The 25,102-nt window shown below is 47.3% G+C and overlaps 1 protein-coding gene across 1 annotated transcript in view; it reads right to left on the bottom strand.

The window, feature by feature from the left end:
- PM20D1 (peptidase M20 domain containing 1) overlaps positions 1 to 25,102 on the bottom strand; it is a gene marked incomplete at its 5' end in the record, with an annotated part of 305,608 nt that overhangs the window by 129,959 nt on the left and 150,547 nt on the right. The window contains one exon of the mRNA XM_082244535.1: positions 16,891 to 16,966. Coding sequence (XP_082100661.1) covers positions 16,891 to 16,966 — 76 coding nt within the window. The remainder of the gene's footprint in view (positions 1 to 16,890; positions 16,967 to 25,102) is intronic.

The following is a 25,102-nucleotide window of genomic DNA, read 5'->3' as shown; positions in this document are numbered from 1 at the left end:
CTCTGGCCCTTTTTGAATATTGGAATCACGTTAGCTTTCTTCCAATCCCCTGGTACATCTCCTGTCCTAATACTGTCAGCAAAGATCAGGAACAGTGGTCTCGATATAACTTTACTGAGTTCCTTGAGTACTCTCGGATGTACGCCATCCGGTCCTGGTGATTTGTTTGTGTTAAGTTTATCCAGCCTTTCCCTGATTTCCCCCTCTGTTAGCCATGGTGGCAAGTCCTGTTTATTACTACTAACCATACAGTCATGGTCAGTGTACCCCTCCTTTTCCTGTGTAAAGACTGACGAGAAAAAAGCATTTAGCACGGTTGCTTTTTCAGTGTCCTCTGTAACCATCCTCCCATCATTGTTAATTATGTGTGCAATATGCTCTGCCTTAGTTTTTTTGCTGTTGATATATTTAAAGAATTTCTTTGGGTTTTTTTTACTATCCTCCGCTATTTGTCTCTCAAAGTTGATTTTAGCCATCTTGATTTCTTGTTTACTTTTCTTATTTGCCTCCTTGTATTGCTCGAAAGCCGATACTGTGCCCTCTGATTTATACTTCTTGAAGGCCAATTTTTTCCCCCTAATAAGTTTTATGACGCTACAGTTTAGCCAGCCAGGTTTGGCTTTGTCTCTTCTAAATTTATTTCCCATAGGAATGCACTGCAAGATGCCTTTGCCTAATATGTTCCTAAAGCATTCCCATTTTTCCTCTGTGGTCAGGGATCCCAGGGTTTGGTCCCAGTTTACCTTTTCCATCATTGAGTACAATTTTGGAAAGTTTGCCCTTCTGAAGTTTAGGGTTCTTATGTTCCCCACTTGTCTTGTTATGTTGTTATTTACACTAAATGTGATCATCCTGTGATCGCTAGAGCCCAGGTTGTCCTGGACTCCTACCTCCGAGATTATGTCTGGGTCATTAGTGAGCAATAGATCCAGGACTGCGTTTTCTCTGGTGGGGGAATCCACCAACTGTGACATGTAATTATCCAGTAAGGTTTCCGTGAATAGGCGGGCCTTCTGTGAGTGTGCAGTCCCCTCTTCCCAGTCAATGTCGGGGTAATTGAAGTCCCCCAATACGATGACTGATCCCAATTTTGCCACTTTACCCATTAGTGCTAAAAATTCCAGCTCTACCTCCTCCCCTTGGTTAGGTGGCCTATAGCAAACCCCCACAATTACTTTCCCCTTTTCTCCTTCCCTATGGAGTTCAACCCACACAGATTCTAAATCCATGCTCATCCCATCCGTAATGTCACTCCTTTCTGTCACCTTTATATTGTTCTTGACATAGAGACATACCCCTCCCCCTCTCCCCCATAGTTTTGTAAATATTTGTTGTAGGCTTCGTCAATAAGACTAACCTGGTAGCCCTTTTCTAGGAATCTGCTTTTCAGTACCTGGCCCTGCTCTTCATAATCTGCGACCAAAGTACAGGTTCTTTGTAATCTGCAGAATTGGCCAAAAGGAACATTTCTAATCCACCTCGGGTGATGATTACTCTCCGCGTGGAGGTAGGAGTTCCCTCCACTCGGTTTGAAGTGTGTTTTAGAGATTATGCCTCCGTCCTGAGTAGCTCGCAGTTCAAGGTCCAGGAACACCAGATGGTTATCACTTACAACGTGGGTGAAGGATATCTCAAAGGGATTGCTACTGCAATGTGAGATGAACCCGTCCAAACTCCTCACTAGTACCATCCCAGATGATCAATATGTCATCAATATATCTGGAATATAAGGCCAAATGGGCTCTATAGGGATTATTATTCCAGATATACTGGTCCTCCCAGTACCCCATGAATAGATTGGCATAGCTTGGGGCAAATCGAGCTCCCATGGCTGTGCCTCTGGTTTGCCTGTAATATTCATCCAAGTATACAAAGTAATTGTGATTCAACGTGTATTCTATACAGTCAACCACAAACTTCGCTTGGAAGGGGTGTAGATTGCTAGTTTTTAAATAATGCTCAACTGCTGCAAGGCCAAAATCATGTCTAATAGACGTATACAAAGATGATACATCCAATGATACCCATTTATAGTGTTGCACCCATTGTATAGGTGCCAGGATATCGAGCATGTGTCCTGAATCTCTAACGTATGACGGTAGTGCCATCACTAGATCCTGCAGGAAGGAGTCGATGTAACTACCCAAGTTGCTTGTCAAGCTATCAATGCCAGCTATGATCGGTCTACCGGGGGGATTGGTCTCATTCTTATGTATCTTGGGGATATGGTAAAAGTGAGGGGTTCTGGGATGCTGGACATACAGGAAGTGATATTCACTCTTCGTGATGATGCCTTTGGACAGTGCATCATCGAGAAGGACCTTGAGCAACCTTTTGTAGTCGCTCAAAGGATCCTTCCGGAGCTTTTCATACGTTGCTTCATCGCCCAATAGCCTGAAGGCTTCTGCTAGGTATGCAGACCTATCCTGTATTACCAGGCTGCCCCCCTTATCAGCTTGTCTAATAATGACATCATCCCTGCCCTTCAGTTCTTTAATCACATCCCCCACAGTAGGAGCCTCCTGGGTCAGGATATTACGCCTGAGATTGGACCTACTGTGGTCCCTTTTGGTGCATAATTGTCTAAGTTCCCCAAGGACTACCTCGTAGAAGACGGGAATAAAATTGCCCTTAGCCCAATGGGGAAAAAACGTTGACTTAGGCCTAAAATTAGTGTGGATGATGTCCTCGCCATCTTCAGATACGGGAAGTTCCATCGTAAAATCCTCACACCCCCCTTCCTGGAATAGGTCTTCTAGAATGGTGAGAGCTTCATCGTCTGTCACACAATTCTTAGGGGACTGAGTTGGTACTCTAGCCATTTCATTGCTACAGGGTTCCACCATGTCCTTTTTCATAGCATAATATCTTTGGACTGTTAGTCCACGGATGTACCTGTTCAAGTCTACAAAGAGGTTGAAGAGGTTAGGCTGGCTGTCTGGCGCAAAATTTAGCCCCTTTCGTAACAGGTCTAGTTCAGTCTCGGAAAAGACCGAAGCAGACAAGTTAAAGATCTTTATAGTTGACCTGCCAGCCATCACCTTCTTCCTCCCCTGGGCCTTCTTTCCTCCCCTCTTACCTCTCTTTCTCTTTCCCTTTGTTCCATCTTTCTTACTGACTGTCTTACAGGGAGCGAGTTTTGATATTTTGCTGCCGTGGGCGTGAATCCCCCCACAGCTCCTCTCCCTAAAAAACGGGAATCTGGCTGCTGATCCCCAACTGGTAAGTGGCCAGACTGGCGTACGGGCCCGGGTCTATCACTGGTGTCTACCCTATTGGCCTCCAAACCAGCGAGGGGAGGTTCTGTGATCATATGATCAGAGACACCTCTATCCTCACAAGGGGCTAAATCAGATGTACTCTCTATATTGTTCCTTAGGGGGGCCTGATTACTGGACCCGACACTACCAACTTCTCTAATATCGTTAGGGTTACCGTATCCCCTATTATAGACATTATTATGCCGTTGGTAGTGGCGTTTGTTCTTTTTCTTTTTCCTCTGGGATCTATTGGGCCTAAAGTGATTCGCATTATCACCTGCTCTGAGATCGTTATCAGGGGCCCTATTAATAAATGAATCCCTTTTCCAGTTTAACTCTCTCCCCTCCTGGTAATCAAGTCTGTCCCTCTCGAATTTTCCTGATTTGCGACCAATTAGTTCTGTTTCGAAATTGACAATCTGGTCATTTACCTTGCCATCCCAACTACTAAAGGATGGCAAATCTACAAAGGGGGCCAGTTCTTCTTGTATGTTTTTCAACTCCTCACGGATGTTGTCCAGATTCCTTTTCCTTTGTATCACAATAGATTCGAGGAGGATTTTATTGCACTCCCTTAGCTTATTGAGCCAATTGGTTTGTAGGTCCTCGTCTAACCAGAAGCAAGTCTTGGTAAGTCTGAGGCCTCTAGGAATCCTATTAACCTCAAGATACTTTTCTAATAGTAGGATGTCCCACCACTGCGTCATTTCCTTCTCCAAGGAATGTTTGAGTTTGTAAAATAGGGACACCATAGTGTCTTCTCTGTCCACAACTGCTGGAGCTTCTTTGTTCACCGTACTAGGTGCATGCTGCTTTTCGTAGGAATCGATGCTACTGCTGAAACCTCTAGCTAGGGATTGCCTCCTGAGTTCCCTTTCTTCCATTGAGAGGACCATCTTGTAGAGTCCTTTTACAACACAGCCAATCCAATGAATCACCAGAGTGCCTATTCCTCTGCTGCAGGAATCCCACTTGTGTATATTCCAAAAGAAGATGAGTGCTCATCTTCTTTTGGAATATACACTCTTGGTGCCCCCCTGATGGTTGACATAAGCCACAGCTGTGGCATTGTCTGACTGGATCCGAACCGGGCTGCCCTGGAGTTGCTCGGTCCAGTGAATCAAACAAAGTCTGATCGCTCTCAGTTCCAATACATTTATCGGTAACGTGGATTCTTCCAGGGACCAAAGTCCCTGGGCAGATAATTGACCGAGAATTCCTCCCCATCCGGATAGACTGGCATCCGTGGTCACAATCGTCCAGTATATTGGCAGAAAAGACTTCCCCTGGCTGAGCATCGGAGATCGAAGCCACCAGACCAGAGACTCCCTGGTCCGCTCGCTCAATCGGATCCGATTGTCCAGGGAATTTGTATTCCGATTCCATTTGAGAAGAATCTCCTCTTGAAGGATTCGGGTATGGGACTGGGCAAATGGTACTGCCTCGAAGGAAGCCACCATCAAACCCAGGACCCTCATGCAAGTCCGAAGACAAGGCCAGTTGTCGGATAGTAACAACTGAATTGCTGACTGAATCTTCCGGAGTTTCCCCGCCGGAAGGAATACTTTTGCCCTGGATGTGTCTAAAATTAGGCCCAGATATTCGAGTCTCCTGGTGGGAACCAGAGAAGACTTCTGCAGGTTCACCAGCCACCCGAACTCTTGCAAAGAGATCATGGTGATCTCTAAGTTTTGTAACAAGGTCTGCGGAGACTCCGCACGGAGCAGAAGATCGTCTAGGTAACCTAGAATCGATATGCCTCGTTGTCGCAACAGCGCCAACACTGGGGCCAACACCTTCGTGAAGACCCGGGGAGCCGAGGCGAGACCAAAGGGTAACGCCGCAAACTGATAATGGTTCTCTTCTACGGAAAAACGCAGGAAACGCTGATGTCCTGCGTAAATGGGAATGTGAAGATAGGCATCCTTGATGTCTATGGATGCTAGAAAATCCCCCTGATGCAGGGAGGCTGCTACTGTGCGAATGGATTCCATCTTGAATTTTTGTATCTTGACAAAAAGATTGAGTGCTCTTAAGTCCAGGATTGGACGCACCTTGCCCTCTTTTCTGGGTATTGTGAACAGGTTTGAATAAAACTCTTGAAAATGCTCTGTCCAAGGAACGTGGACCACCACTCCTTGTTGCAGTAAGTCCGTGACCGCCCCCCGCAGAGCTTCTAGGCGATCTGGGGATAGTCGGATATTGGAAGGGAAGAATCGCACCGGTGGGAGAGATTGAAACTCGATCTTGTAACCTGACCTTATGACTTCGCAAACCCACTTGTCCGGGATTCTGGAAAGCCATGGATCGGGAAACCGGCGAAGACGTCCCCCCACCCCAGCTATGGGTGGGGGCGCACCTTCAGGCTTTAGTCGTCTTATCTCCAGGTCTGGAAGAGCCGGGCTTTTGTTTGCCTGACCAGCGCCCCTTGAAACCTCCTGAAGGAGTTTTGGAGGTCTTAGCTTTGTCGCCCGTGGGGCGAAAAAACTTCTTATGAGCGGAAAAGGAAGGCCCCCGTTTCTGACGAGGTCCTTTACCCTTAGTGCCTTGTGGCAAGAAAGTGCTCTTGCCTCCAGTGAGATCCTTGATAATCTCATCTAAGTTGGCCCCAAATAGGCGCTCACCTTGAAAAGGGAGATTAGCCAAAGCTCTCTTGGAACCTTGGTCTGCTGACCAACATTTTAGCCACAGTGTACGCCTGAGGACCACTGCTGAAACTGAAGTTCGCCCCAATAAAGGAGCGGCGTCTAGAGCAGCGTCACAGACAAACTGCAACCCTTGTATCATCTGTTCCAACAGATCTGATACCGCCTGGGGGATATCTCTCCCCTCTAAGTCCCGGCGTAACCACTTGGTCCATTCTGTCACAGTTTGTGAAACCAGACCAATAGCAATTACTGGTCTGAAAGCTGACCCAATCAAAGAAAAGATGGCGCGAGACACAGCTTCCACCTTACAATCCACTGGATCCTTAAAGGACGGAGCATCCTCCAATGGGATAACCGTAGCTTTGTTTAATCTGGAAATTGGAGAATCCACCACAGATGGTACTGTCCATTTCTTGAGGAGGGATTCCTCGAACGGATAACGCCTGTTAATGCGTTTGGAAATAGTAGGGGCTCGTTTTGGATGACCCCATTCTTCCTTAATTACATTACCGAAACATTTGGGCAAGGGAAATACCTTCGCCATCTTGGTGTGTTTATTAGTACCAAAAGGGATCTCAGTCTCAGCTACTTCCGATGGTGTAACCTGTAGTCCTAAGGTTTCCCGGACAGATACAATTAGCGCGTTCACCAACGCTTCCTCTCGGGCTAAGATAGATGCCGAAACATCCTCCTCACTGTCTGAAGAAACAGTACCCGAGACACAAACCCCAGAGGAGGTACCTGCACCTGCAATGACAGGCTCAGACTCTGAATCTGAAGTTTCAGATGAAATGGGGGTAGGCGGGGGTCGCTTCCTTGCCCCCCGTTCCTGACAGGCCACTTCCACCCGGGATACAAAGGACTCCAAAACCGCTGATAATGCATCAATAGTAAGTGGGGAACTGGAGGGTCCTGCAGCCACCTCGAGGGGATCAGGTGGAGATACATGTGTGGCAGGGTCCATGTTAATGCAGGACACTTTGCCAGTGAAAAATTTGAAAAAATAAAAGATACCTTTCTCTTTTTTTTTTTTTTTTGTATAATCCCCCAGCGCAATAGCGCCCCTCAGCGTACCTGCTTTGGACCCCCACAGAGAGAGAGAGAGGGACCCTAAGGGCTCACCACCTGATGCAGAGAAGTTACTGTCAAAACTGCTGTCAGCGTTGTCCTGTGCAAACTGGGAAGTCCTGTACTAGGTTTCCCGGGTAAAAGGAAGTGGCTCCGCCCCCTGTGTACGCCTTCCGGCGCTCCCAGCTACTCCTCGAGGTCGGCTGGGCACATCAAACATGGCCGCCCCCATGCAGGAGACGCCCGGCTACGAAAAAAATGGCGGCCTGCGTGACCTGCGGGCGGCCTATGTAGACAATGCAGACATGTGGTCTACAACAAAATGGCGGCGGACTGCCGATCTAGCGTGGCTCCTCCAGTGCAGCAGCCTGAGAACGGCTCTGAAAAAAACTGATGGCGGCCTATCGGCCTGCGGGAGCATGGCGATAGCCCTCAGTCTAAGGTAGGTGCTTGCTATTACCTCCTTTGCCCTGGATGTCTTATACTTTACTATAGTAAATCGAACCAGGTCTCCTTGGATCAAATCTGCTGGAGAACCAAGGCTGCTGGAGTGTCAGCTCCCAAACCAAGGCTCATGGAGCGTCAGCTCTCAAACCAAGCCTGCTGGAGTGTTAGCTCCCAAACCAAGCCTGCTGGAGTGTCAGCTCCCAAACCAAGGCTCATGGAGCGTCAGCTCCCAAACCAAGCCTCATGGAGTGTTAGCTCCCAAACCAAGCCTGCTGGAGTGTCAGGCTTCCAAACCAAGGCTGCTAGAGTGTCAGGCTTCCAAACCAAGGCTGCTAGAGTGTCAGCTCCCAGACTCAGCCTGCTGGAGTGTCAGCTCCTACCAGATCACACTATCACAGGGAGATAAGTGAACATGTCATAGGCTAGAGGGGGAACCTTAAATGTCAGAAAAGGATCCGACCATACACAGAGGGGCCCGTATCCCAAAGAACCCCACAGGGGGGAAGGGGGAACTTCTACTCACCATACCGGAACTGACAGGCACCCTCTCTTCACAGTACCCTCTCCACCGAGGTGGGGGGCTGTCGACCAATACGGACGCCGTGACTCTGCTGGTTCTTGGCGTCCAAGCGAGACGTTTAACTCGCAGGGTCAGTCCCCGTCCATGGGACTATGTCGCGGCCGACCCAGCGCGGAGCTATGGTCTGCACGCGCTTGTAGGCTGAACCGGGGTGACCACTGGATCTCAACATCCAGCCCGTCGCCCGGCTCCAGCATACTTACTTGAATGTGTCGCGGCCGACCCAGCGTGGACCAGAGATCCCAGCAAGGAACTTAGGTCCTTACTCCTGACTAGACAGAAAAAAACTGACATCCTGTAGCAGAGAGAGAGAGAGGATATACCCTCTGGGACTGCCCCTAAGGTGGAGCCAGAACGTTTTTCCTTCTGTCTAGTCCTACTCCTGTAAAGGGCAGCATAACCCAATTGATATGAATCAAAGAGGACTACGTCTGTCAATGAGCGACAGAGAAAATACATCAGTCTGTAAGGAGTTTCTCAGAGTGGATAGCATTTCCTTCAGTGTAGTGTCTAGAATGGGCTAATTACGGGTAGGGAAACTGGCAAACAGATTAGGAGTGCTGTAGGGGTAATAGCATGTAAATTGCTTAGGCTCACCTCTGCTCCTGTAGTGTGGTCTGTGTCCATCCGCATTTTAGACTTAGCAGGACTGCCTGCCAATTAAGTCCCTGAAGATGAGAAGGGAGAACCTTGCTCGGGGCTGGTGAGTTCCATGGAGCCATCCCCTCGGTCCTCCGTGTCTGAATGGTGTAAACCTGGGGGTTGAGAGAGGAGAGAAGCAGGTACTGCAGCCGCGGTGCTGTTATTTTTTTTGGGGTGCCTGCCCCCCTTCCTCTTTAGGGACATACTGCCACACTGGAGAGGGGTATGGGGGATCTCAAGGCGAAATTTCATCCGAAAACGAGGTTCTAAAGCGCTGGAAATCATCGCTGAATTCTGGGCTGGAGACAAAACTCAGAGAAGAGAGCCTATTCAGCTCAGATGCTGGCCACCTCCCATTAACTGAGGTTTTTAGTGCGGTTTCAAGAATAATGTCCAGTGTGAATTCATGCGGGTTCAGGTGCGACTCCAATACAATTGGATACAGCTCCGACTCTCGCTCTTTTTCTGGAAATCAGCTCAAAAAGACACTATAGCCTGCTAGAACAAAAAATGCGAAGAGAGAAAGAAACATGGACTTTGCAGGCACTGGGTATTATAAAATCACATACTTTATTGTATAATGCATTTAAAAACATTGAAAAAATCAAAAAGAAAGAAAAAACATACAGCAATAATATCCCATATGAGGGAAATATAAAATACAAAGTTGATAAGAGGATGATTACATTGGTGTTAGTAATACACATTAACCACTTAAGCCCCGGAAGATTTTACCCCCTTCCTGACCAGGGCCTTTTTTGCGATTCGGCACTGCGTGACTTTAACGGACAATTGCGCGGACGTGCGACGCTGTACCTAAACGAATTTGACGTCCTTTTTTTCCCACAAACAGAGCTTTCTTTTCGTGGTATTTGATCACCTGTGCGATTTTTTGATCATGCGCTATAAACAAAAAAAGGAGCGTCAATTTTGCAAAAATAACAATATTTTTCACATTTTTTTATATGAAATTCCACCCCCAAAAAAATTTAAAAATCAAATTTTTTTTAACATTTTAGGCCAATTTGTTTTCTGCTACATATTTTTGGTAAAAAAAATTGCAAAAAGATTATTTTGATTGGTTTGCGCAAAAGTTATTGCGTTTACTAACTACGAGAAAGATTTTTGTCATTTTTGTTTTTTTTTAAAGCGTAATGGCGGCGATCTGCAAATTTTTTTGCGGGACTGCGACATTGGGGCGGACAGATCGGACCCTTGACTGACATTTTTGACACTTTTGGGGTTACCAGTGACATTACTACAGTAATCAGTGCTATACATATGCACTGTTACTGTAAAAATGACACTGGAAGTGAAGGGGTTAACTTTTTTTGAGAGGGAGGGGTGAAGTGTGTCCCTAGGGGGCGTGTTTCTAACTGTGATTGGCTGTGGCTTGAGCTGTAAGAACAGTGATCAACGGTCCTACATAGTAGAACCGTATGATCACCATTCTTACACAGGGGAGAATGACAGGCGGCTTTGTTTACATTAGCCGCCTGCCTTTCTCCCGGTGTAACGGATGATCGCGAGTGCCCGGCGGACATCGGGTCCGCCGGGCACACGTGCGGGGGGGGTCCGTGACCGAGCGGGAGCGCGCATTCGGCGGCGCGCGCTCGCTCCCCAGAGTCTCACAGGCTAGCTAAGTAGACCTACATCGCTTTGCCTGTGAGGGGCTGACTGCCGCAGTAAATATACCAAAGGCATTCGGCAAGTGGTTAATACAGTCACAAAAATATACCAATAGTATTAATACATCACATCGGGTGATCATGACCACAGTTGACAGGGGATGGTGCTGTCATCCCGGGGAGATCGAACGATGTGTATTAACAGTGTATCATACAGTTACGCTGAACCATATTGCTCGACATGTTTCGCCTTATGCTTCCTCTCGGAGCTAATGGATCAATATTCTGTAGAGTTCAATAGGCAATGATGATATAAGTAAAAGGTATAACAGATAACTGACAGGGAGGATATATGAAGGATTGGATATGTCACTGTAGATGGTTGTATAGGTAAACACGCAACCCAGCGTTAAAGATCAACAAGAGTTGGTGTAAAACACCTCAATTGATATGCCAATAGAGTATACTTGTATGGGGTAGTAGACAGGATTTCTTGGATAACTAAATAACTTAAAGATAAATAAATGACACCACAATAATTTAAGGTTGGAAATTGAAGAGGCCGCGGCCGTTTATTATTTATTAAATTAACCAATAACTTTAGATATCAATATAAAACATCATAAAACAACCCAGTCACCACGACCCAGGTTGCCCCCAGCAAAATTAAAACTTCAAAATAATTATCCAAAAGGCAGGCGGCTTACGCCCGCCTGGCACAACCCCAACACGCGGCCTCTCCAGCGAAAGTCCCTAAATTGGCATTAAAAATGTCCAGACCTATGTCTGACAAATGGGTGTCATCATGCCTATAAGACCACTAACGCCTCCCACGAGCTCCGTATGCCTGAAAGAGAAAAGACCTGCGGTACGCAGCAATTTCTCCGAAGCCCTGTACATTCTCCTAAGCTTTCGAGTGGCTTTACAGCACCACGTTTGAAACAATACTAACCCAAATAATTATGTCTTAAAGACTAAAACCATTTGACAAGATAACTTAATAAGTTGAAACTCATCCCTAATATTATGAATTAAATTTTCTGTTTCAGCTTTGCCCACGTCGTTCCCCCCCCCCCCCCCAATACGCACAAAGAGCACATCAGGAGGGGAAAGGAACTGAATTAATCTAAAAACCCCTGAACGAAACTCGGACTATAGCATGCCCCTCTTACTAAAACAGTGAACCTCGAAATGGTCAGGATCCAGACCCATGCTTTCGCAGTACGTCTTCTTCCTAGCTCTGGCTTATGCCCCATGGACAAAGGAGTGGCCGATGATCCATACAGCAACCCTGCGTCCTAAAACATTAATAAAAAGAATCAGGGCGAGTATATGACTGGTAAACATTAGATCTCTATCTACCAATCTGTTTTAATAAGTGCTCGTCTAAACCCAACTTGGCAGCTTCTGTGGCTGCGCCAACATGTAAAAATTGTGATGTCAACCGTTCATTTAAAGTTCAGCGATCTTTAACATATTTTTTTTTGCAATGAATTGATATCCGGTTAAAAGTTTAGCTGTTAGTGTGGACACAAGGAACTCGGACCCGGGGAATGCATGGACAAATCCTCAAGTAAACGAATAGTACATAATAATAAAATCTCTGAACTTGTGCAAATGCATCCGTTCACCTACCCATAATAGATCAGTTTTGAAAAGCGAAGGAAAATACTACTACTGTCAGTATATAAAACCACATCAGAATGTAGTAGCCCCGAATCTCGCAGGCAGCCAGGGGGCACCAGTTCAGATATACTCAGTGCCGCGAAAAACATCAATGAAAAGGCCGCCTTAAACAGGACCGGCTCATACATGGAGTAACACACAGGTCGGGAAACTGTACATAGCATAGCCAATATGACGATAGTGCTAGGTTACCTGCAATCTGGATGAAAAATACCCTTGCGATAACCATTTCAAGCTCGTTGACTGTAAAATGAGGAACAGGGAGGGAAATTCCAAAGCTTGGCAAAAAACGACACCCCAACTAATATCTAGTTAATATGTACCCGAGAACATTTGTCTGAAAAAGTGAATTAAAAAAAAAAAAACACCAAATGCTCAGAAATTTGTCGGAGGCTCCCGTAAAATTGCCAGGAGGGATAACCAACGATACCGTGCCGATTGATATCCGGCAATGGTGGAAGGGGCAAACAACTCATGATATTACGGGAGATTAAATTTAAATTCTGTTTCGCAAGTGGGTCGGGTACCGAAAAATCGCCTCGTCTGCTTCAGGAAATATGCAGAAAAAACGCTCCATCAACGGCGAGATAAAGTATCTGCCAAAACGGGCGAGATAAAGTATCTGCCAAAACATTAATTACGCCTGGGACGAATGCTGCTCCGATCCATATGTTTAGCTACAAACAATTGGATACAATGTAACTTAGCAACGCAATTCCAGGATGGGTTGTAAAAGATAAGCAATATATCGTCTGTTCTAATTAACATGCGTTTTAAAAGGGAGGTGGAGATGGTAAGCCTCGAACCTACGGCAGAGGGAGACGAATTACAGACGAGATGTGTGAATCCTAAATGGTGACCTAATATCCCAGTAGACAGCGCACCAATGGGTGCGCCACTCGAAGAGACATAAAACCATGTTAAGTATAAAATCCTTTGCAAAACATTTCTGCCATTAAATTAGATCAAAATTAAATCTAATATGTAGTGGGAGATTCAGACCTGAAATGTCTGTGTACAATTTCCCGAAATAACTTGCCCTAAGGGAATGACACTAGAAACAAAGCTAACGAGCCGAGACTGTACTCCATTTAATACATACCTTACGTTTGCAAACCATCAGCAATAGACATACCTTCAATTTAGCCACCTTCTCCTGTGGCAGCCTAAACTTCATGTTCACCGAGTCGATGGTGACGCCTAGAAACTGTACAAGTCGAAGGCCAAGCTGACTTCACATGCGCCAAAGGGATTCCGAATTGTTTACACACAAAGAAAGTATTCAATAGGCGCAAACAACCCGGATACCCCTCTTTACCTAGGAATAAAAAATCATCCAAATAATGGTCAGTATCATCAGAAGTACATTTAAACGAAATAACCCGTTCCAAAACGTGGAAAAGCATTCAAAATAAAACAAGAGAAAGAAAAACCCATAGTGAGACACCTATTAAAATAATTTTCACCTATCAAGAAAAAACTTAAAGAATTAAAAGAATCGGGGAGAACTGGAAAACAGACTAAATGCAGATTAAATAACAGTTTCGGACATCAAAAACGCCGCTACCTGGCCTTCCTAATTGCATTAAAGCATAAGCAAACGACGTATATTGTACCGTAGACGAATCAACGCTTATCTCATCATTGAGCGACTCCCCAAAGGGGACGATAAATGATGGATGAGCCTGTATGAATTGGCTCCTTCTTGTGGACTATTCCTAGCGGGGGTACTCTGAAATTGTAAAATAGGCACAGACTTTAAGTTCAACCACTATCTTACACCCAGGGTAGAAAATTGGGCAAAGCAAAGCCCACGCCAGATCCCTCCTAGAAGGGCATTCTGCTACTCGCAGTGCCATACTTGGATGTGCTTAAAGAAGGGTACAGCTTTTCACTGCAATGTGGAATTTTCTACTCCTCTACAGGGATTTCAGCCTTGCTCTACCACTGAGCGTGGGGGCTTCAGGAGAGATATACAGATGAGGGGGGAAAGGGACACCCGCCTAGCCAATCAGATCAGTGGAAAGCTGGAGATAAACTTGGACTATTGAAAATTGACCTCAGGGGAAGAAAAAGGTCAAGCCACAGGCTGACCTCTTCCTCCCCATTTTAGTGTTGGCTGCATGAAAATTACAGCCACCAGGGCAAGAGTCCACAACCTGTATCATGAACCTGCTCTTACCTTAACCTTCCGGCGGAAGGCTACCGTAATTAAACACGATGTACCTCTAATATGGAGTTAAGGTGCTGGAAAAAACCCAAACTCTTAGAAGGAAATTTTTTTTACTACAGTATAAACCGAGAGAATTAAAGTAAGCTTAAAAAGAAAACTTGTAAAGAAATCAGCTGGGTTTGAACCCATAACCTTCTCCTCTAAAAACCTAACACCTTAACAAAATGACTGGAAAGCTTCCGACTTATTAAAAGCAGGAAGCCTATATTTGTAGCTTTCTAATATATTCAGATTTGAGGTTTGTTAATTAATATTGAAGTTAATAAAGGACCAGATAGCGCCCGTGGGGTTCGAACCCCCGAAGGGATTAAGCCACTCCAAGTCGATAATGGAAGTAGCCGCTGAGCTATTGCCGGCCCTAACATGTCTCAAATCCAGTAAATTTTAGGGATAATCACACTAGCTGTGTGCTAATTTCTAAACCGCCACTAGATGGCGATGATTTTTTTTTTTTTTTTTTTAATCAGGTGAGGGAGAAACCGGAGCATATAGGGACAGCACTAGTTGAAACAGTAATATATTAAGGTGTGAGCTAGAACTCATAACCCACTCATTGGGAACTGCTGCTCTAACCACCAAGCTATAAGCTTAGTCACATACAATAATAGAAACGAACTAGTAAATAACAAAAGCGTGGGGCATGGAATACTCACTTACCTATCCACCCCCTTCACAGTAAGGACCCTATGCTAGTGACAAGATAATGTAAAGGGGTGAAATGAGCTCAAGAGCATTGAAAGGCTTCCTCACCTGATCCCTGTGTCTGCAGAAATGAGGCTGCCTGTGTACAGGCCCGCCGTGCGCCGCTCCCGTGACGTACTTCTCCCGTGTCTCGATCGCCCGGGGAGGCTCTCGGGGCCCTCCTGGTGTGGTGGCTGGAACCCGCAGGGAAGATAATCTTCGGCGCGGAATGCGCCTCCGTTTGGCTGCTCCGGATCTTCAGAGGGAACGCGCTTGCGCACCCCCCTCTTCGTGACGTCGACTTCTTCCGGGCTCACGGGCGATGACGCTCTTCCTTCTCCATTGACCGCGTCACCCGGTCCGCGTCCTCCATATCTACCAGTCGCCGCCTATGATGACGTTCCGGCCCGTTAACTGCCGACGAGTCTTCGGGTTTGCGACGAGAGGCAGCTCCAAACATCTCCGGAGCCAAACTTCTCCCCCATCTTCTCCGGCGCGCTCTGTCATTCGCCGAAGCAGCCGACAGGAACCGGTGAGTTGTCCCAAATTCTTCTTGACAGGAACCGCTGGGCCGCTTTCTTTCTTCTTCTTGACAGAGACCGCTGGGCTGTCTTCTTCCTTCTTCTGGACGGGAAGCGCGGGGCTGTCTTCTGCTGTCTTCAGGATGTGAAGCGCTGGGCTGTCTTTCTTCTTCTTCGTGACAGGAACCGCTCGGCTTCGTCTTCCTGAGGCGAACTGAAGTCCAGTCAGTGAGAGGTCCCTTAAGTGAGGCTGAAGGAGGGCTCCGAACCAATCCTGGATGAGGAAAATAGGCGGGAAAAACGGGATGCAGCAGGTAGGAAGCCTAATCTGCCTGGATACTGGGGCAGCTAGTAAAAGGAACAGCCAATCAGCTCAAGGATGAGCTAACCGGTTTAAACTCCCTATAAATATCCCTGGTCCTATAATACTTATGCTAAGCTAACTGTACCTGTCACTACCCCATAAATAAAAGGGGTTAATTAACCCCTTTTCTTTTTATACTAGTGAGATACTCATATACATAGAAAGTATCTGTATTCAAATATGCCTGGTAAGGCCAGAGGAGTATCCCTTACATAACGCCCGATCCTGCAGCATACATCCTCCCTGGATGGGGAGTAACCACCAACCAACCATGGTTTTACACCAGCTCTTGTTGATCTTTAATGCTGGGTTGCGTGTTCACCTATACAACCATCTACAGTGACATATCTGATCCTTCATATATCCTCCCTGTCGGGTATTTGTTATACCTCTTACTTATATCATCATTGCATTGCCTACTGAACTCTACAGAATATTGATCCATTAGCTCAGAGAGGAAGCATAAGGCGAAACATGTCGAGCAATATGGCTCAACGTAACTGTATGATCCACTGTTAATACACATCGTTCGATCTCCCCGGGATGACAGCACCATCCCCTGTCACCTGTTGTCATGATCATCCCGATGTGAAGTATTAATACTATTGGTATATTTTTGTGACTGTATTAATGTGTATTACTACCACCAATGTATTCATCCTCTTATCAACTTTGTATTTTATATTTCCCTCATATGGGATATTATTGCTGTATGTTTTTTCTTTCTTTTTGATTTTTTCAATGTTTTTAAATGCATTATACAATAAAGTATGTGATTTTATAATACCCAGTGCCTGCAACGTCCATGTTTCTCTCTTCGCATTTTTTGATCTAATTTAGGATGTGGCACTTACTACCTTACCCATACGCCCAGCACACCGCTATCTGGGAGCGTACTTTCCAACTTCTCATAGCCTGCTAGAAATCGCACTGGAATTACATAGTCTTTGAACACCTTTGAACACATTTTCTATGCAGTTTCCATTAGACCCTATGGAGATGAAAATCACATTACACAGAGTGAACCAGGGCTAAGACCTGGTGTCTGAACGGTTGCAACATATTTGCCCATCTCTGCTGTATATGAGGAATGACAGTGCAAAATAATTTGAAAAGCACAGTTCAGCCTTACCTCTCTTGAGAGTTGCTCAAACATCAAAGCCTCTGGACCTTCACCAAACATATTTGGCATTGGATGTTTTTCTAACCTGTGTATTTATGCAAATGAAACAGAAGGAAATGGTAAGCATTTCAAACAATTTTATTTGCATTACAGTGAACTCCAGGCAAACAGATGACATGTATATAAGGTAACTGCTCTACCTACCAAAGGAATTGCATCTCTGTCCATCCAGTCCTTCATTTTACACAGCCCCAACACACACAGCACATCCAAACAGATAAAACCAATTTCTTGTTTCCATTTTAAAAAAATGTTGTGCTTCCATCTCCACACCCACAGCCTGCTCATTACAGAGATAATTACTGATAAGGCCATTCCTCTGACTAATTCACCTATCAGCATTTTTATATGCAGCACATGTGGCTTCTTAGTCCCCTCCTCCACTTAGTCTTGAATGTTGTTGTGCATGGGATTACCTGATATTAAATCTTACACTAGTTGCATTAAAAAAAATAATGCTTTATATATGAAGCTATAGCTGTTCACACTCCTGCTGCAGGTGTCAACGTCAAATTAATGACACCCTCAAATCATTTCGCAGATCGCAGTGCAAACTGTGAAATCGGTTCACATGGATGTGAACACCCATGAGATCCGATTTCAGTGCGGACCAAAAAAGGGTCCTGCACCTGAACCTATGCGGTTTTCAGGCACGTTCTGCCTTTATTACATGCAGTTTTCATGCGTTTTGTGTTTGTTTTTTGTATACACGGTGTAAAGCTAGTTGCTATGGAGCGGGACGGAAAGGGGTGGGGCCACCCAGCAGGGTCACCTGGTCGCACCACCCTTCTATGACGTCAGTGGCCCAGCATGCACCAGCCCACAACGTTTTTTTCCCCGATTTGTTTTTGACAGAAATTCTTTTTTTTTTTACATTCGGCTGTCAGCGGGGAACACCAACAGCTGATGACTCATCAGTTGTTAAGCAGTGTTGCCAACCGCCCGTTAATTTACGGGAAGCCCGTAAATTTCAGCCCATTTTTGGGCTGCCTGTAAAAAATATTGTTGTGGCCCACAGTGCAACTGCGTATACGCTGTTCTGAAGCCTGACAGGCTCGGGAAAGCTCCTACATGTTCTCACATTTTCGGCCAAGCGGGTGCATTCGCAGTGATGTAATGGCGCCGCCTCCTGCCATTTTGGAATGGATGGCACCTGGTCTCGGTGGCTGCGCCTCATCACAGCAGAGGACGACACGGATGTGGAGAGGTGAAAGAGGCACAGGAGGACACATATGAAGAGTTAATTTAAAGGGGGGACAGAGGAGGACACTACTGTGAGGGGGTAAAAGGGGGTTGTGGAGGACACTACTGTTGGGGAGGGTGAAGGGGAGCAGAGGAGAAGGATGCTACTGTGGGGGGGGGGGGGAGGCAGAGGGGGACACTGATGTGGGGGGAGGGGGTAATGTGAAGGTGAGCAGAGGGGGACACTACTGTGAGGGGGTGAACAGGGACAGAGGAAGACACTGATGGGGAGGGGGGGTGTTGAATTGAAGAGGAGCAGACGAGGACACTACTGTAAGGGGGTAAGGGGGGCAGAAGTTGACACTGATGTGAGGGGGGAAAAAATGAAGGGTAGCAGAGGAGCACACTGATGTTGGGGTGATTTAAAAGGGGGTAGAGAAGGACACTGCTGTGGGGGATATATGAAGGTGGGCAGAGGAGGACTCTGCTGTGGGAGGGTAATGTGAAGGATGGCAAAGGACTACACTGATGTGGGGTCAAAGGGGGCAGATTAGGACACTATTGTTGGGGGGTTATATGTAGGGGGCACAGCAGTGGGGGGACATGATATGAAGGGGGACAGAAAAGGACACTACTTGAGGGGGGCCAAGGGGGGCAGAGGATGACACTACTGTGGGGTAGGGGGGGGGGGAAGGAAGGAGGCAGAGGAGGGCACTACTGTGTGGGGCAGTGTTGCCAATCGCTTGTCAATTTACGGACAGCCCGTAAATTTAAGCCCATTTTAGGGCTGCCCGTGAAAAATATGGCTGTCTGCGGCCACTAACCATCTCCTGTACCATGTCCGCATACCCTTATTATCTCATGTACCATGTCCGCATCCTCTAACCATCTCCTGTACCATGTCTGCAGCCTCTGACCATCTCTTCCACCATGTCCGCAGCCCCTGACCATTTTCAGCACTATGTCCGCAGCCTCTTACCACCTGCTTTACCATGTCTGCAGCCTCTGACCACCTCCTGTATAATGTCTGCAGCCTCTGACCACCTCCTGTACCATGTTCCGCAGCCTCTGACCACCTCCTGTTCTGTATCTGCAGCCTCTGACCACCTCTTGTACCGTGTATGCAGCCTCTGACCACCTCTTGTACCGTGTATGCAGCCTCTGACCACCTCATGTACTGTGTCTGCAGCCTCTGACCACCTCCTCTACCGTGTCTGCAGCCTCTGACCACCTCTTGTACCGTGTATGCAGCCTCTGACCACCTCATGTACCGTGTCTGCAGCCTCTGACCACCTCCTGTACCGTGTTTGCCACCTCTGACCACCTCATGGATCATGTCGGCAGCCTCCGACCACCTCCTGTATCTTGTCTGCAGCCTCTGACCACCTCATGCATCATGTCCGTAGCCTCTAACCACCTCCTGTATTATCTCCACAGCCTCCAACCATCTCTTCTATCATGTCCGTAATCTCTGACCATCTCTTGTCTTTTATCGTGTCTGCAGTCTCTGAGGGGTAGTCTAGAGAGGAGTCGAGAGTAGGAGTACCGCTCGAGATAGGGGTCAGAGGAGAAGTCAGATTTGTGTGGACTGCGGAGAGGAGACTATAGGATACAGTGAGGGAAAAAAGTATTTGATGATCCCCTGCTGATTTTGTACTTTTGTCCACTGACAGAAATAATCAGTCTATAATTTTAATGGTAGGTTTATTTTAACAGTGAGAGACAGAATAACAAAAACAATCCAGAAAAAGGCATTTCGAAAAAATATAAATTGATTTGCTCTTTCAAGAGTGAAATAAGTATTTGACCCCTTCGCAGAACATGACTTAGTACTTGGTGGCAAAACCCTTGTTGGCAATCACAGAGGTCAGAAGTTTTTTGTAGTTGGCCACCAGGTTTGCACACATCTCGGGAGGGATTTTGTCCCACTCCTCTTTGCAGATCCTTTTCAAGTCATTAAGGTTTCGAGGCCGACATTTGGTCACTCGAACCTTCAGCTCCTTCTCCCATCCCACATTTCTATGGGATTAAGATCTGGAGACTGGCTAGGCCACTCCAGGATCTTAACGTGCTTCTTTTTAAGCAACTCCTTTGTTGCCTTTGCTGTGTGTTTTGGGTCATTGTCATGTTGGAATACCAATACACGACCCATTTTTAATGCCCTGGCTTAGGGAAGGAGGTTCTCACCCAAGATTACATGGTACATGGCCACGTCCATTGTCCATTTGATGAGATTAAGTTGTCCTGTCTGCTTAGCAGAACCCCCCCAAAGCATTTTTGACATTTCCATTTTTGACAGTGGGGTGGTGTTCTTGGGGTCATAGGCAACATTCCTCCTCCTCCAAACATGGTTCTGCTCTGAAACATTCAGATGTTCATTAGCAAACTTCTGACGGACCTGTACATGTGCTCTCTTGAGCTTTCTTGCGGCCACTGTAGGAATTTTAGTTATTCACAGCGTAGTGTGTTACCAATTGTTTTCTGACCATCACTATGGTCCCAGCTGCCTTGAGATCATGGACAAGATTCTTCCGTGGAACACTGGTGTAAAAGGGGAATGTGGTAGACTCTGATATAAGGTGGTCTCTGCTCACCAAAACCCCGCCTTACATCAGAGTTCCCCCTTAGATCATGATCTGCAGGATTCCCCTTTATGTCAGAGTTCCCTTGCACTGTAAAATAGGAATCCTGCACACTCTGATATAGGGGGGGGGGGGGGAACTCTGTGCTGGCTAAGTTATATTAACCTGACCTTCATGTAAATAGAGAAATATTGTTTTTGACTTTTGTTTTAAACACCTTGCTAACAGCACTAGTTATAGGTTTATCGTTTAAATAATTATATTTGCACGGTTTAGCACTGAAAAAAGCCCTTTTGGGTACTTTTTTTTGCAGTGTCAGTAAAAAATGTGGCTCGGTTAGTAAATTTCATGATTTTTACCAGTAAACACTTGGTGCCATTTGTAAATGTTGGCGTCCTGTCAGTAAATTTTGCTTCGGGGGGTTGGCAACACTGCCCCTCCCCCTTGTGATGTCACCGACTTTTGCATTTTGTACTGCCGCCAATAATTTTTTTCTTTCAGCTGTTAGCAGGGAAGCTTGTCGTTTTTAAGGACGTGGTGGCCAACTTTCCGGCCTGCTCCTTAGCAACCAGCTATACACAGTGTATTAACCACCTAAGAACCTCCCCACATACATTTACTGAGGCAGGGCGGCCTTTAGGTGCAAAAATAGAATTTTTGTAAGAATTTACCGTAAAATTCTTTTCTCTGAGTCCTCTGACAGTCGCGGCCCACTCATACAATCTGCACGTCTGGGTATTGGCCTTCTCCATAAAAGTAAGCTAGGCAGAAGATTTTGTTAGAATATTCACAAAAACTTTGTGTAGACACACCTACAGGGGGCTGTCCCTTCTGGTCAATCCCCCTAGCTAGTTTCATTCCCAATTCAGTTTGGTAGCAAGCAGTATAGAGATCCATGAACCCCAAAAGAGGGTCGGGGGTGGCGACTGTCAGAGGACTCAGAGAAAAGAATTTTACGGTAAGTTCTTACAAAAAACGGAATTTTTGTAAAATCTTACCTGTAAAATTCCTTTCTCTGAGTCCTCCGACAGTCGCCGCCTCTTCATATTCATCACATATGGGGGTATTAGACTTTGCTCCGAAGGAGTAGCTAGGCAACAGAATATGTTAACAATAAAGCTTTAACATATCCCACCCTCAAGGGGTGGTCCCCTCAGTCAATACCCTCCTACTTCCTGCAACCATATCTCAGTTTTAGTGGAATAGCAGTAGAGTATACAATCAAACCCCAAAAGAGGGGCGGGGGCGGCGACTGTCGGAGGACTCAGAGAAAGGAATTTTACAGGTAAGATTTTACAAAAATTCCGTTTTCTCTTACGTCCTCCGACAGTCGCCGCCTCTTCATATTCGTCACATATGGGGACGTCCCAAAGCAGTACAAACATGAGGGGTGGGAAACGCATCCGCGCCGAAAGGCAACGCAGTCTCCACATCAAAGAAAGGAACCTTACCAAAGGAAGGAAACCAGCTGGGCAACAGCAAAAATAAGTGCTCAACAGGAGCAACAACCCAGGAAAAGACAAAAAAACCAGGGGATACAAAACTTATCCCAACAGCCAGGAGTCCCCAACAAGGGACCCTAGGGAACAGCCGCACTAAGAACCTTGCGGCCAAAGGAAGCATCCGCCGATGCCTGAACATCTACTTTGTAGAATTTTGTGAAAGTGTGCACGGTCGACCAAGTCGCCGCCTTACACACCTGGGCTACAGAAGCCCCATGACGACAGGCCCAAGACGTACTCAGAGATCTAGTAGAGTGCGCCTTCACAGGCACAGGGGGAACCTTCCCCTGCAAAGCATAGGCCTGTTCAATGGTCTGCCTGATCCATTTGGCGATGGTAGAGGCCGAAGCCGCCATGCCCTTCCGAGGACCCTCTGGAAGAACAAACAAGGAGTCCGTCTTTCGAAAAGACTCAGTCGATTTAAGGTAAACCCTTATCGCCCGAACAACATCCAGAGAGTGCAATCTCACCTCCTTTGGATGTTTAGGCTTCGTGCACAACGAAGGCAAGACAATATCCTCATTAAGATGGAATTCCGAAACTCGTTTCGGCAGAAAAGAAGGATTAGGTCGCAAGACCACCTTATCCAAATGAATAACCAGGTACGGAGACTTGCAGGACAAAGCCGCCAGTTCCGACACTCTGCGAGCCGAAGTGATCGCCACCAAAAAGGCGACCTTTTTGGACAACATAGACAACGAGATCTCCCTGATCTGTTCAAAAGGAGCACGTTGTAACACAGAGAGAATGAGATTCAAGTCCCAAGGGGGCAGAGGATCCCGCCTCGGGGGAACCAGATGCCGCACACCCTGAACAAAGGTGCCAACCAAAGGGTTGGAAGCCACGGGACGTTGAAACAGAACGGCCAGAGCAGACACCTGACCCTTTATCGTAGCCAGCGCCAAACGCTGATCAACACCCGTTTGAAGGAAAGACAGCACACGGGACACCGAGTACGTGCGGGGTGAAAACCCCCTGGACTCACACCAGGCAAAATAGGCCTTCCAAGTACGGTAATAAACCTTCCCCGAGGAAGACTTCCTTGCGTTGATTAAAGTATGAACGACCTCCGGAGAGAGACCCCTCTCCTTCAGGACCTCGGTCTCAACAGCCAGGCCGTCAAAGCCAGCGACTGTAAAGCAGGATGGTATATCGGTCCTTGAGACAGTAGATCGTCTCGAAGAGGCAGACGCCACGGGGCGTCGACCGCCAGATTCACGAGGTCTGCGTACCAGGACCGGCGAGGCCAGTCCGGTGCCACAAGAATCACTGTGTTGCGTTCCGAGTGTAACCTGCGAAGGAACCTGGACAGCAACTGAATCGGTGGAAACGCGTACATCAGCCTGTTCTGATGCCACGGAGCCACTAACGCGCCCGACGCGTCTGCCCGAGGGTCGCGCGTCCTTGCCACGAACCTCTTCACCTTGTTGTTGAGGCGAGACGCGAACAGGTCCACATCTGGAAGACCCCACTTCGCGCACAACGTCTGGAAGACAGCCGGATGGAGAGACCATTCCCCCTGATCCAGGGTCTGGCGACTCAGATAGTCCGCCTGCCAGTTCTCCACTCCCGGAATGTGAACCGCCGTTATCGCCGGGACATGAGTCTCGGCCCAAGACAGAATGTCGGCCACTTCTCGAGCCGCTCAGGCACTCCTGGTGCCCCCTTGGTGGTTGATGTAGGCCACCGCCGTGGCATTGTCCGTCTGCACCCGAACCGGGCAACCCTGCAGCCGGTCCGTCCAGCGATGAAGACAGAGCCTTATCGCACGCAATTCCAGAATGTTGATCGGAAGGGAAGACTCCCCCTCCGACCAAGTCCCCTGAGCGGACAGAACGCCCAGAACTCCACCCCAGCCCGACAGGCTGGCATCCGTGGTGATTACCGTCCACGAGATCGGACGAAACGACTTGCCCCCGGACACCAACGGGGACTGGAGCCACCACAGAAGGTTTTCCCTGGTGCGAAGACTCAACGAGATTTGAAGATCCAGAGATTGAGGTCGCCCGTCCCACCTGGACAGGATCTCCGCTTGGAGACCCCGCGTGTGAAACTGTGCGAAAGGAATCGCCTCGAAGGCCGAGACCATCAATCCCAGACATCTCATACACGTCCGCAGAGACGAGTTCGGAACGTCCCTGACTTCCTCCCGGAGAGTCCTGAGTTTGTCTTCCGGCAGGAAGACCTTCGCCTGCACCGAGTCCAGTATCATTCCCAGATAGGGGAGACGAACCGACGGACTCAGTGTCGACTTTGGAAAATTTATCGTCCAACCAAACTCCTGCAGAGTTTGCATTGTGACAGACAGGTCCTCCTCCAGACCCTGTCTGGTCGCAGACCGAACCAGAATGTCGTCCAGATACCCCAGGACAGAAATGCCCTGGGCCCTCAATAATGCCAGAACCGGTGCAAGCACCTTGGTGAAGACCCGCGGAGCCGAGGCGAGACCAAAGGGCAACGCCACGAACTGGTAGTGATCCTCCGCAATGGCAAATCGAAGGTACCTCTGATGACCCTCGAATATGGGGATGTGAAGGTACGCATCCTTCAAATCGATGGAGGCCATGAATTCCCCCGGAACCAGGGCAGCCACCACCGACCGCAGGGATTCCATGCGGAACTTGCAAACCCGCACAGAGCGGTTCAGAGCCTTCAAGTCCAGAATCGGACGAACCTTGCCCTCCTTTCTGGGCACGGTGAACAGATTGGAATAAAACCCCCGAAACCTGTCCCGATGAGGCACCGGAACCACCACTCCCTGAGCCCTCAGGTCCCGCACCGCCAGGTGCAGGTCCCGCAGGCGCTCTGGAGACAGTTGAAGATTTGAGGGAAAAAATCTGCTCTCCGGCCGAGAGAGAAACTTGATCTTGTAACCAGATCGAACGATTTCCAGAA

Source organism: Pelophylax lessonae (assembly GCF_965119305.1).
Source record: "Pelophylax lessonae genome assembly, chromosome: 2".
Classification (NCBI taxonomy): Eukaryota; Metazoa; Chordata; class Amphibia; order Anura; family Ranidae; genus Pelophylax; species Pelophylax lessonae.
The sequence above is the reverse complement of the archived record's forward strand: the minus strand, read 5'-3'. Positions and strand labels throughout refer to the sequence as shown.